Genomic DNA, 15,009 nt, shown 5'->3' on the forward strand with positions numbered 1-15,009 from the left:
GTTTTGGAAGAGGACAAGGCTAGTTTGATCTTGGGTGAATTTATTTAGGAATGACTGTCTATAGAGGACTGCAAGGAGCTTTAGATCAGAATTCTTCACGGAGATTCTGTGATAATTCAATTAGTCAGGTGGTTCTTTTGTCTTTTTAAGACAAGGGTGATCAATGCCAAATTGACTGAGGGGTTTAAATTAGAGGATTACACAGCAGAATTTAGTGTATTTATTTAAGGGGGTGCTAGTTAATTCCAAAAGGCAGAGAGGAACTCTGGAGGCAAACCATTACAGAATTATTAAGTTATTTTATTACGGCTACAAATACTCAAATGAGCTTCTGCTGCTGTTACAAACATAGGCTTAAATTTTCTACAAATGAGCAGTGAAAAAGAAAATTTAGGAACATCACTTTAACAAATGCTTAACAATCTTCACTTTTTCTAGAATATTTTAACTCATTATAAAAAAGATCAGTATATGTAGATAGAAACACATTTTACTCTTGGATTGCCACTTTTTTCATAGTCATTTACAGTATTTATCTACTACAAAGAGAAGAAAAAGAATATATGGACACCATATATACCGTATAAATGGTGCGTACACACAAAAATGTTACATATGAACGTTTCCACGTTCAAATCACGATGTTTAAAACCTAAACTTGGTGTAAAGCCATGCACATTTCCACGGTAGCTCATACCCTGTCGTACGCAAGTTCTCTGCTCGGTTTTGCACACTGGCGACACCCAGCGTCAAAGCAGTGCTACTGTTCCTGTGTGGTTATCCTTTCTTTTTTAGATCCACATCCCTGATGCGGCTTTATAAATACACTGAAATTAACCACATATTGTTTATTAGTTTAATGCATCTGATTGTAATTAACCTGTAACAATATAATGGTCCACAGAATGGTCAAACTATTCCACATACCATAACTGCTTTAACGTTGTTACTCTCACTGCACCTCAGATCCCATATCGGATCATCTTTTTCCATATTACTCTCACTGCACCACTCGGAGTATTTATATCATTGTATCTGAGTGTGAATCACAGCTGTACAGCAACTGATCGGAAAGAGAATTATCGGTATACAACATCAAGCACACACTGCCTCAGCCATGCTGTCTATTGAACTGCTCTCATATGACAAATGCTTCAGAGCCTTTCTTGTACTGACCTCGCAGTTCGGAAACAGTTTCATCCCAAGAACTCTAAATGCACTCAATCAGTCCATGAAGTGCTCCTTGAAGAACTGTTTGTACTTATAAGTACAATCACCTCACTGTAAACTTGCACTACAGTTATAATATTGCAACCTGACCCACTTTATAAAGCGCATATTTATGTATGATGCCAATATCATTTTTAAGATGAAATGCAGCAAAATATGTTTATTATATTATACAGATAAAACTTTAACTCCTCGGTGCCACAGCGCTAGCGAGCCAGTCGCACTCCGTTCACGGATTGTTCCTGCCTCGCTCTGTTCTTGCTGGTGCTGATGCGACACTGGAAGAATAGATATATAGAATAATTAAACATGTACTATGAAGATATTTCGATGTTCCTTAAAGGTTTTGAAGAATTGCCATTTTAAGCTTACAGATGGCTTAACGTCTATTACAGAGCTGATTGTGTGGCGATTGGGTATTTGGAGAAAAAAAAGTAAGGACAGGAATTGGAGGTTAGTACGTTTGAAAGAGACAGTACTGCTACAATAAAGTATTTCATTGAAGGTAGCACACGGCGCAGCAAGTTTCTTGCGGGAGACATGAACAATCACTGCATCACTGTGTTCCCACGTTTAACATGTTTTAACTCCTATCTTCATGAAAATGATATAACATATACTGTAGATCTTGGTATTTTAATTATTTAGAGAGCTGTAATATCATGAATGTAATGGATTCTGTGTCCTGTCAAAGGAAGAGAAAGCCCAGAAGCACGTAGTGATTCACACACATACAGCACATAGAAGATCAAATACAAAACAAAGCATTTACAGTAACATGCCACTTTATAGTTATGATGGAATTGAGAAACTAGTAAATTAAGCGATTTTAAGATTAAGTTTACGATGTTCTACTTTCATGACAAAATAAACTATGTGATTAAAGTGGAAATTTAGAGATTAAAGTTGACATTTCATGCTTTTTCCCCACTGTGTGCCTTTTTTTTTCTCTGTACCCTAATAAGCTTTCATATGACACTCAGACGGTGGGCTACAACTCGCCTTTTTACAGCGACTTTGATATCTGACAACTTCTTTTTTATTTCGGGCACTGTGCGACTTTGTGAACATGAGCTTTCGCGTTTCTCCAACACGCTATGTCACTTGATCAACTTCCTTTTGTTGTTTATACCACTGTTAAAACCAGCAAGTATGTTTTTCTTTGCCTCCATTTAGTATTCGCTGAAATTCTTCTATTTTCCCTCTTGCTTTTGCCATTGACTTTTCACAGAAGGCTGAGCTTAAGGGCTATTTATATTGATTTGCATATTCAAAGAGGTGTAATTCTGGGAGGAGTTGGGGTGGGACAGCAGGCGCATACATGTGCGTTACTTTTCACCCTGACTGGGATTTATGTAGCAGAAGGATGTGGAAGTTGGTGTACGCACAGATTTATGCATCTGGATATTTTTGTGTGTAAGCACATTTCCGCTTTTGTCCGTACCCCATGTTATAGTGTGAATTCTACGCACTGCGTTATACATCAGGTCCCAGGCCATTATGTCATATCTTATATCTTATAAGTATTATTTTTTTCATCCATTACTTGGCCTCTAAAAATTATTTGAGTTTGGTTTTATTGGGTATTCTGGGGCCAAGAAATGGAATGGTTATATAAATTTTTCGCTTTCTTGTATTTTTGCCATTGTTATAAACAACTCACATTTTCCTGTTGTACCATCTTGCATTCTTTATGAATGTTGCCATGTTATTACAACACTTTTGTGAATTTCAACTTCTCTTTGTCAACTTCTGATTCCATTCTCTCTAAACCGGATGTCATCTTGGGAAAGCACTGAAGTCAAACTTCAATACAAGGTTGATGCACATGTGTATGATGAAACCAACAAACTCGGGCTTGGAAGGAATTTGCAAACTTCACAGTTCAAATTTAAGTCAGGTAGCAGTGCTCATCATTGTTCTATCCTTTAGCCATCAAATAAGGTATTCTCTCATTATTTTTAGATACAATGGGCAAGACCTTTACAAAAACTCAATTTGAGATAATGGTGACATGAGAAATGATCTTTAAATTGCAATTAAATTACAATAATATCTGTATAGGTTTATCTTATCTTAACTTCAAGTTCATTTGAAACATATTCATTAATCTTATTTTGAAATGGAAGGCTAACTCTCACATGATTCCCAATACTCAGATACATCATTCTGTCAAGTAAAAATAGTCAGACCCCCCTATTGCCTTAATAAATTAGTACATATCAGAAACTCAGTGTTTTCCAAATGAAGACTCACAGTTGCCAGACAAATAGAAATGTTAAATACATTCAAGTACAAGCTTGCCTGATTTCATCACACCCACATATATTCTCTGTGGCAACTCTGCTTTTGTCTGTCTTTCTTATTAAGGACATGTTCATTGACTTCACAATACTTTTTCAGATTATTAAATCTGCTTTATCTTAAGATTTTGTTTCCAATTTTTTAACATTTGCTGAGTGTAACTATTTGTCTAGAAAAATATTGCTGTCTTGTAACAAGTGAAATTGTCTTTGGGGCAGGTTCTGCAAGCTTATTTCTATCTAAGAGGGTGAACCAATTGGACCAGCAGTGTTCTTTATATCCTTGGGTGCGTGTGCATCCTGAAATTTGCTGTTTAGTAATGGGACTTGAAGGTCTTTGCCTGTATTAAAATAAAAACTGTCTGTTGTTGTTGTTGTTGTGTATGTGTGTCTTTTTTTAATGTGCTTTTCCCATTGAAAGCCATAGAACACATGCCAGTGAAGATCTACTAAAGGTCCAGTATCACTTCCTCTCTTAAAAGTAGCTGCAGTATTCTGAAAAGAAACAAAATAGATCAATACCAGGAATCTATCGTTCACAGACATTATGCTGCATTGTGATTATCACCTGAGAAGGACAGCGTTAAATTTGAAAAGCTACCAAGGAAACCTAAGTGTGTTCCTTCCACTTTGTGGATAGGAAGGAAAAATTATGATGCTCCTCTTGCTGCAGAAAGAACAGTTTTTTTTTCCAATTGTTTGCTGACCTTATACTGGCCAGCAAATACCTGGCCACACTTAGATTAGCACTGCTATGGGATGTGGGGTGTGACGATCAAGTCGGACAGTGGGAGTAATCTGTGTATTCTTTCAATGTTATTGTAGCTTGTCTTTTTTTTTTTTGGTTCTAAACTTCTAGTGTTCCCGTTACAATTTAGGGAGCTCATAGCCAATTTATTTTCCTGAAGAGCGGGTGTTTGTGAGGTTTTCACTTCACTATTTAACGTTTAAATCTATATGGTTCTACAGATCAGGTACCAGCCTCCCATTGTCTCATTCTTTCATGACATGAAAGGTGCTTGAACTTTAACTTTTGGTAGTCATTAGCAAAAGGAACAGATATTATTAATTAAGTAAGTTAAAACTCACATTAGAGAAGTCTGAACATATAAGAAATCTCTGTCCCCACTGAAATTATCATGCCAAAAAGTTACACTGCAAAAGCCTCACTGTAACATGTCCTCACATCAACCTTGGTTGCAGTCAAAACCAGGATACCAAAATGTGATCACACAAGTTGTCATGTAGAAATGATACTAAGTATTACGTGTTGTGGACTATTGCCAACCAGTCATCCCGGCCAATACCTCCAGGCCGTCAGGTGGAGCCCCCCCTGCAGCATGGAGGTGCCCCGAATGCCAACAGGGAATTATGGACATTGGAGTTTTAATCCACAGCCCTGCTGGATACCACAGAGGCCCCTAGAAGGCGCTGCAGGGAGGAGCAGCAAGACTTTTGTGTACAACTCGGAAGTGCGTCCTAGTCACATGGACAAAGTGACCAACGTACTTCCGGAATGAAGAAAAGAGGACTTTTTATCTAACCCGGAAGTGATGGGGAATCATGGACTGAGGGATGAAGCACGTCCGGGTTAAGCAGTATAAAGGATTGTGGGAAACCGCAGACAAACGAGCTGAGCTGGGTGGAAGGGTGGCAATGCGTCTGGGAGTGGAGGATTGTTTATTGATTAAGAATTGTATTGTGTTTATGAGTATTGTGGAGAGGAGGGTGCCTTGTGCACTGTGTAGTCTAAATAAAGTCAATTATTGGACTTTTACCTGGTGTCTGGCGTCAAGTCTGAGGGTTCAAGGGGATGACAGCGCCCCCTATCTGTCACAGTGTATTATATATTACAATTTCTGGAAATGGCAAATTTTAGTTCTGAATTTCTGAAAAGGCCACAGACTTTTGTTTCACCAGATTTCTTAATTCATTGACAGTCTTTTAGTTAATTAAATTATTTGTCAAATCACATGTCCCAGTTCTGCTCTCTCAAAAATGATTAATAATGAGATTTGTATTCCCATTAAAATAGATAAAGAAACATATAGCTGCCATTAACGATAAGGCACAAGAGTCTGTTCAATTTTTAATGGATTTTAGCTTCATTTTAATTTACTTGCTTGTCAAGAATTGTATCCTCTTTACTATTTTTTAATGAATCATAAAGGGATTAATCATGACTCACAAATAAGAAGGAACAAAACAGCTAATTACCAAGTTGGTGTGATTTCCACTTGTATTTGCATTTATCATAAGTAACTGCATTTAATTAAATTAGAAAAAAAATGTAAGAAATAATTGATTGAGTGGTGCTAAATATACACAGTTTATTGTAAAGTAAAAGGATGGAATGTCTTATTAGATGGTATAATCCACCGAAACAAAGATTTGTATCGGCTACAGCACTCCAGTGGAAGAGCCAAGGTTGTCATTTTAGTTTGATAATACTTTGGCCGGTTCTGGGTAAATTAGATTTTGGCCATAAACAAGTCAAAACTATGTTAGGGTTCAAGAAAAACCTTTTTAAATCTCTATATAAGTAAAATCTGTCTGCCTAACTGCTTTTCACAAGAGAACTACTTAATGGATTTAGGTCACGTTTTTTTCTATAATTTGCTTGAACATTTCAGTTGATTTTGTGACTTCTCTCATCGTGCTAAGTACTATAGTTCAGTTGCGGTACCGATTTATTTCCACAAATCCAAGCGACAGGCTGCAGGCCAAGGGAAGGGGGAGGCGGGACCACAGGGGTAGGGAGCCAGGCAGGGCCATCCTCACTGCCTCAGCAACCTCCGCTCAAGCAAACCTTTCCTCCACTTAGCTAGTGATACCTGTTTGTTCAGCAGACATTATCATCTAGTGATTTTTAAAGAGTAACATTTGACGTTTTTGAGAGAGAGAGATCACAGATACGTGTGTTTTAGAGGGTACCTGCTCATTGACAGAGATATCACATCCACGTGCTCTTTTCCCCACATGGGGGACACTCTCCCATCAGAGCTGAACATGATCAGATACAGTGGCAATGTTTGAGGTTGTAGCGTACCTACCTTCCACTTGGCCAGAGATACCTTGCCAACTTTTTACATTTTTGACAAAGAGATCACAGTCCCTGATAGCAAAACCAAAAATATTGTATATCAATAGGCGCTCAGATACGAAAGGTATCAATATAAATTCTTCTCAATACAAATTACATTTTTTTTTATTGATTTTTAAAGTTTGTCCTGTTTGATTACTACGTGGGTGGAACTGCGGGGGACAGTTAGTAAATAATAAATCTGTAACCTGTTGAAAGCCAGATAGAATGTTAAAAATGGAAAAGATTAAAATAGACAAAATTGTAGTATTCTAGCTAGGGTCACACAATTTGCACAGAATTCACCCATTTATTTTGTGTATGGTTAGTGAGAGATGTAGGGAGCTGTAGACTATTTAGTGTTAATATCTGCAAAGATGCGAATAACTATGGACAGAATAGAAGCCCATCACAGGGGCACTCATACACATGCCAGGTCAATGCAGGCTTGCTAGTCAACATCATAGAATACAACATCTTAGAAAAATTTGGCACCTCCTGTGGAAACCCCTTAAGACCATAAGGATAACTCCATACAAGATTCATTGCTAGTTTGCAATCAAATGGCAGAATAGCTTCCAAGTAAATTAAACTGCCCTTCTAAACTGCAGAATCATTAAAGAGCAAAACTCTAATTTAGTTGAAACTTACTATGGGAACATGTTTAATGTAATGTTTTCCTTTAACATCAGTGCTTCTCCTGCATTTAACTGATACAAATGAACAATTTTTTTACTTGTTTTGTACCATATGTCCTTTTTAAGGTAACAATACTTCTGTGTAAACTCACATTCCTGTCAATAAGTGCTATTTAGGGATCTGCTCCTCTGTGGGGAGGTGGAGGGATTTATTGGAAATGAAGTGTTACTTGTATGTTGGGACACAGGATTGTATCAACTAAACGTTAAGAACTTTGTGTCTTGCAGCATCAGCCCTACTGGAAGCATCACTTCACAGTCTGGAGGATTTACACTATCACTAAACAGTAAGATCAGTGCTGAAGCTTTGGTCATTCCTGTTCTAGTGGCGCTTATCAACAAAGAGGCTCACTTTAGAATATCTGCGAGGACATCTGAATATTAGACTTAGAATTGACTATCCTTTTGAGGAAGCAATTTGCTAAGCAGGTAATTTAATCCTCTTTACAACCCATGAATTTTATCACTTTGCTTACAGTCAAAACTTTCTGGATTGTGAATTTCAGCTTGTTTTTGTGTGTATGTATGTACACTATATGACGAAAAGTTTCTAGACACCTCACTATCACACCTATATGAGCTTGTTGGACATATCATTCCAAAACCATGGGCATTATTATGGATTTGACCACCTATTTGGAAGCCAATCTTCCATGAAGGCTTTCCATTGGATTTTGGGGGTATGTCTGTGGAAATTTGTGTCCTTTCAGATAAATCAGTATTTGTGAGATCAGGTACATATGTTGGTCGAGGAGATCTGGTTTGCAGACAGAACTGTAGTTCATCCTAAATGTGTTCAGTAGGGCTGAGGTCAGGGCTCTGTGCAGGCCTACACACCAAACTTGACCCAAGTTTTTGCACAGGGACACAATAATGCTGGTACAGAGAAGGGCCTTCCACAAACTGTTGCCACAAAGTTGGAATCACAAAATTGTCTAAAATTAATTTGCATGCCAACTCCCGACGTAGAGTTCTTGTACTGATGTTGCTTCCAGAGGCATTTTTGAATTTTGTTATGAATGATACAATAGAGGATAGGTGATTTTTTATGTGCTTGTGCTTCAGCGCTTGGTGGCCCCTCTCTGTGAGTTTGTGTGGTCTTTTGTTTTGTAGCTGAATGGCTGTTGCTCCTAGACAATTCTACTCCACAATAATATGTAACATTTACAGTTGACCAGTGCTGATCTAGCAGAGCAGACATTTCAATAACTGGTTTGTGGCAAAGGTGGCATCCTATGACAGAGCCATATTTAATCTCTTTGAGCTCTTCAGTATGACACTGTTTAACTCAAGTTTTTGTCAAGGGAGATTGCATGTGCCATCAATGGGTGCAGTGTTATTTTATCAACATATTATCCCAGCTCATTCTGGTGTGCTCATTGTTGGCATAACATAAGCCAAATCCATCATCTCTTACAAATTCAGGATTTACTACAAAAATGCAAACATTTACAACATTCAGATAAATGCAGAATATTTTTTGCATGGAAGAATTAATCATTCATTTTTAAACTTGCTTAATCTTGTTCTGGGCTGAGTCTGTCCCAGCACTATCAGTCTTAGTGTTTTCTTGGTTTTGGGCACATAGCAGAGCAATATCAAAATAGAGATTGTAAAGGTAGAAGATGGAAGTTAAAGAAATTCATTTGAAAGTCTTTGCTACCCTATTTTTTCAGGTGATTTGTTTTTGCTTACAGTTGTTATATGCCGATAAAATTCAGGGCTGAAAGGAAGTGGATCAATATAGGGATACTAAAATACCAACAGTATGTGTTTTATAATGCCCCAGGGAAAACTGGCTGCAAACAGTTAAATGCAACCATTCTAGAGCAGCAGCAAAAATAACCCAATAGAGGGTAACAAATATAACAACAATAAGAATTTATTTCTTGTTTACCCCAAAATCACAAAATGATTGCCTTAATCGGCTTTAACAGGCCCTGTTTGTTGAAAGCCCCCAGACTTCACTCTCTAAAAAGATAAGAAGAAAATTCCCAAAAAACATTTTGTAGGAAAAAGGAAAATCACCAGTTGTCTTAGGTACATTGCTATGCAATCTTATAAGAAAATAATTTAATTATTTGCTCTGCAGTTCTCCTGCAGATTTCAACTGTCTCACTTGCTTCTATCTCTGAAGGAAGTCCGAAAATCTAATGATAAAAAGATGAGGATATGAGAATACTCCTTGTTCTTCTGTTTACTGAAGATGGTTCTTTATGGTCTCAGCCATGTGTTTGGGGCAATTTCCCAACTACAGAAAAACGTTGGGAAAGATCGACTGCAGCAATTTCTCAATAGGTTTTAACAGGCCCTACATTTTTGATAGCCCCCCAGCCTTGACTACCATGAAGCACATGACTCCCCCCCCCCCAAAAAAAAGTGGGAAGAAAAAGTAGGGAAAAAAGTAAAAGAAATCTTCAGAAGGACAACTCAGAGAGAGACCCCCTTTCAGGTAGGTTTGGGCATGCAATGGGTATCACAAAATGGGGTAAATACAACAAACAAAACAGAATACAAGTACTCCTCTTCACAGAGCTTGATAGCTAATGTATTACTGCTACCTCAGAAATACAACTGAATAGTACAAATACTTTATTCTTCCACAACATTCCTCACTAAGTGCTGGCACAGAGCACCACAACAAATCTCAAGACAAAATGCAAGAATAGATTATACCACTCACTAAATGCAGAACTATCATGTATAAGGATACAGATTTGTTTGAATACATCCAAAACATAGTAGAACCTAATTAACACAAATGAAAAACCAACATCTTCCCTTCATACCACTACATAACACCATTGAAAGTAGCACACATGAAAAGCAAATAAAAAGAGAAATATATTAACAAATAACAAAAACATGCTTATAAATACCCCCTGTTCTGCAGCTTGATTCTCTTAATAACAAAAAAAAATATCCCATACAAAATAAACAAAACAACAACACAGGTACAGCAACAATGAACTGCTCCAGTAATGGATAGTAGTCTTTAAAGCATCGGAAAGTAAAACAAAATGTAATAATGTGGTAAATGGATGGAATGGGTGAATCAGAGGGAAACCTCTGAATGGATTTGCCAATTTTTTTATAAATTGAAATGGGGAGGGTTACGTCAGGAAGGGCATCCGGTGTACAATTTTGCCAAATCAATATGTGGACAACAATTTCCAAACCGGATCAGTCGAGCCCCAGGTTAACAATGACCACCACCAGTACTGTTAGCCAACAGTGTGCTGGCGGAAATTGGGCTACTGTTGGCCAAAGAAGGAGAAGAAGAGGGGGGAGACATGTGTGGAGGCAGGAACTTTGAATGTTGGCAGTATGACTGGTAAAGAGAGAGAGTTAGCAGATATGATGGAGAGAAGGAAGGTTGATATATTGTGCATGCAAGAGACTAAATGGAAGGGGAGTAAGGCCAGGTGGATCGGAGGTGGATTCAAATTGTTCTATCATGGTGTGGATGGGAGGAGAAATGGAGTAGGGGTTATTCTGAAGGAACAGTATGTCAAGAGTGTTTTGGAGGTGAAAAGAGTGTCAGACAGAGTAATGATTATGAAGCTGGAAATTGGAGGTGTGATGATGAATGTTGTTAGTGTATATGCACCGCAAGTTGGGTGTGCAATGGGTGAGAAAGAAGATTTTTGGAGTGAGTTGGATGAAGTGATGAACAGTGTAACCAAGGGACAGAAAGTATTGATTGGAGCAGATTTCAATGGTCATGTTGGTGAAGGGAACAATGAAGACGAGGAGGTGATTGGTAGGTATGGTGTCAAGGAGAGGAATGAAGAAGGTCAGAGGATAGTGGATTTTGCCAAAAGGATGGACATGGCTGTGGTGAATACGTATTTTAAGAAGAGGGAGGAACATAGGGTTACGTACAAGAGTGGGGGAAGATGCACACAGGTAGATTACATCCTATGCAGAAGAGTTGATCTGAAGGAGATTGAAGACTGTAAAGAGGCGGCAGTGGAAAGTGTAGTTAAGCAACATGGTTGGATGCTGGTCTGTAGGAGATCAAGAAGAGGAAGAGAGTGAGGGCAGAGCCAAGGATGAAATGGTGGAAGTTGAAAAAAGGAAGACTGCAAGGTTGAGTTTAGGGAGGAGGTGAGACAGGCACTGGGTGGCAGTGAAGAGTTACCAGACAGCTGGGAAACTACAGCAGATGTAGTAAGGGTGACAGCAAGAAGGGTGCTTGATGTGACATCTGGAAAGAGGAAGGAGGAAAAGGAAACCTGGTGGTGGAATGAGGAAATACAGGAGAGTATACAGAGGAAGAGGATGGCAAAGAAGAAGTGGGATAGTCAGAGAGATGCAGAAAGTAGACAAGAGTACAAGGAGATAAGGCTCAAGGTGAAGAGAGAGGTGGCGAAGGCTAAAGAAAAGGCGTATGATGAGTTGTATGAGAGGTTGGACACTAAGGAGGGAGAAAAGGACCTGTACCAATTGGCTAGACAGAGGGACCGAGCTGGGAAAGATGTGCAGCAGGTTAGGGTGATAAAGGATAAAGATGAAAACGTACTCACAAGCGAGAAGAGTGTGTTGAGCAGATGGAAAAAGTACTTTGAGAGGTTGATGAATTAAGAGAACGAGAGAGAGAAAAGGTTGGATGATGTGGAGATAGTGAATCAAGAAGTGCAATGGATTAGCAAGGAGGAAGTAAGGACAGCTATGTAGAGGATGAAAAATGGAAAGGCTGTTGGTCTAGATGACATACCAATGGAAGCATGGAGGTGTTTAGGAGAGATGGCAGTGACGTTTTTAACCAGATTGTTTAATGGAATCTTGGAAAGTGAGAAGATGCCTGAGGAGTAGAGAAGTGTACTGGTGCCGATATTTAAGAATAAGAGGGATGTGCAGGACTGCAGTAACTACAGGGGAATAAAATTGATGAGCCACAGCAAGTTATGGGAAATAGTAGTGGAAGCTAGGTTAAGAAATGAGGTGATGATTAGTGAGCAGCAGTATGGTTTCATGCCAAGAAAGAGCACCACAGATGCAATGTTTGCTCTGAGGATGTTGATGGAGAAGTTTAGAGAAGGCCAGAAGGAGTTGCATTGCGTCTTTGTGGACCTGGAGAAAGCATATGACAGGGTGCCTCGAGAGGAGCTGTGGTATTGTATGAGGAAGTCGGGAGTGGCAGAGAAGTACATAACAGTTGTACAGGATATGTACGAGGGAAGTGTGACAGTGGTGAGGTCTGTGGTAGGAATGACGGATGCATTCAAATTGGAGGTGGGATTACATCAGGGATTGGCTCTGAGCCCTTTCTTATTTGCAATGGTGATGGACAGGTTGACAGACGAGATTAGACAGGATTCCCCGTGGACTATGATGTTTGCTGATGACATTGTGATCTGTAGCAATAGTAGGGAGCAGGTTAAGGAGACCCTGGAGAGATGGAGATATGCTCTAGAGAGGAGAGGAATGAAGGTCAGTAGGAACAAGACAGAATACATGTGTGTAAATTAGAGGGAGGTCAGTGGAATGGTGAGGATGCAGGGAGTAGAGTTGGCGAAGGTGGATGAGTTTAAATACTTGGGATCAACAGTACAGAGTAATGGTGATTGGGGAAGAGAGGTGAAAAAGAGAGTGCAGGCAGGGTGGAATGGGTGGAGAAGAGTGTCAGGAGTAATTTGTGACAGACGGGTATCAGCAAGAGTAAAAGGGAAAGTCTACAGGACGGTAGTGAGACCAGCTATGTTATATGGGTTGGAGATGGTGGCACTGACCAGAAAGCAGGAGACAGAGCTGGAGGTGGCAGAGTTAAAGATACTAAGATTTACATTGGGTGTGACAAGAATGAACAGGATTAGAAATGAGTACATTAGAGGGTCAGCTCAAGTTGGACGGTTGGGAGACAAAGTCAGAGAGGCGAGATTGCATTCGTTTGGACATGTGCAGAGGAGAGATGCTGGGTATATTGGGAGAAGGATTCTAAGGATAGAGCTGCCAGGGAAGAGGAAAGAAAGAAGGCCTAAGCGAAAGTTTATTAATGTGGTGAGAGAGGACATGCAGGTGATGGGTGTAACAGAACAAGATGCAGAAGACAGAAAGATATGGAAGAAGATGATCCGCTGTGGCGACCCCTAATGGGAACATCCAAAAAAAGAAGTCCTATCACAAAACAGCCCAGCCCGGCCTTACTCCCAGATATATATTGTGTTTTATTTATTTATTTTTATTTTTATGTTTCACGTTCTTTTGTTTTTTTCCGTTGAATCATGTGCTATTGCCGTTCAATGTAGCTGTTTTTGGGGTGGAACTCCAGGGGGTGGGGCCACCCTGACTCCACTACTGAAGAACCCTCCCTTAAACTATTTACACTAAAGGAGACATCTTAGGATTAGAGATCATTCCTTATTTGTTGGAGTTATTTGTAAGCGTCACCTTTGATTTACTACTTTTTTATTATTTTTTTGATTTGTTTCAGGAATTCCTATGTGTACTGGGATTGGGATTCTTTTTGCTTAGGATTGCCTTTTATACAACTCCTTTGTGCTTCTTCTTACTCTTTTGAGCTTTTCCTTATATTTGGTTATTTTTTAAAAATAATTATTTGATTTATAAAGATTCTTTTTTACTCTTTTTATGCACAAGCTAGAGGTTGTGGAGTCAGAGGTTGGAGACTTGAGGTGCCAGCTGATGTCTTAGGAGCTTAGTTAAGTTGAGGGGAATCTCTGATGGACAAACCAGGTAAGATTGTGGCCTGCTCCTTAGCTTGGTTTTGGAGGACGCATCTTATTTTGCCTTTGTGAAACTCCATTTCATAACAACAGGTTTGTGTTCACTTTGTGGACCCGATGTGGCCAATTTGCCTTTCCCTTGCAGTTTCTTCCTACACTGCAACTCTTGCTGCTTTCCTTCTTTGTCCCTTGTTATTTTCCTTTTAAAATATAATGGTCTTGTAATATTCCACCCTTACCTTAGATGACTAATTTTAATTGGTCTATTCATGTCCACATCCAATTTTATGCTAAAGCTACAAAAAAAGATAAGACACTCGTGACTTTTACAGTTTGATAATAACTCCCGAATAATCGGGAAAGCCATTCTTCTACTGCTTAAATTTTACTTGAAGCAATCCCAAACTTCTTTTATGTCATGCTATATCCATTTACTGTCTAACCCAGTTTTTAAGATTATCATCTTTTTTCTTGTGTGTTCAGTCCATGAAGCATACATAAGAAGTAATCCTTTTGCTATAACTTATATTCACAGATTGGCATATTTTGATAAAGCAAAAGCCTTAAGAGATCTGATTGGTCAATAGTAAATATGGTGGGGTGGGGGGTTAATTCGTTTGTTATTTAGAACTGTTCAGAATGTACTGTAGGTAGCAGTGTTTTGTGAGTTTCTGCATACAGAAATATACTTTCATGGGTGAAAGAAACAAATTGAGGGTGGAAGAAGCAGAGCCAAGTTGCTACATTGCCACAAATGCCAGAGACCCCTTATTAAATCCTCTCTCACCACATCACACAGAAAATTCTGAAAGCCACAACAAAGAAAATACTACATCCAAGCATGGTGATCCACCGAAATGAAGTTTGATTATTTCAAAAAGATAAAACTGGTTACTAGTTCATAACAGCAAACCGAGATGCAGCATATGTGAATTGCTATATTTGGCTAACGCATCTATAAGCCTTGGACTTATGCTGTCAAATGTATGGAGTGAGTGTACTGTGTC

The 15,009-nt window shown here is 38.9% G+C and overlaps 1 protein-coding gene across 1 annotated transcript in view; it reads left to right on the forward strand.

Moving 5' to 3' along the window:
• Positions 1-13,220, forward strand: part of LOC120532039 — a gene marked incomplete at its 3' end in the record, with an annotated part of 51,281 nt that extends 38,061 nt beyond the window's left edge. Inside the window, exons 2-3 of the mRNA XM_039757952.1 lie at positions 10,621-10,979; positions 12,897-13,220. Coding sequence (XP_039613886.1) covers positions 10,621-10,979; positions 12,897-13,220 — 683 coding nt within the window. The remainder of the gene's footprint in view (positions 1-10,620; positions 10,980-12,896) is intronic.
• Between the last annotated feature and the right edge of the window lie 1,789 nt (positions 13,221-15,009).

Source organism: Polypterus senegalus, chromosome 7, assembly GCF_016835505.1.
Source record: "Polypterus senegalus isolate Bchr_013 chromosome 7, ASM1683550v1, whole genome shotgun sequence".
Lineage (NCBI taxonomy): Eukaryota > Metazoa > Chordata > Cladistia > Polypteriformes > Polypteridae > Polypterus > Polypterus senegalus.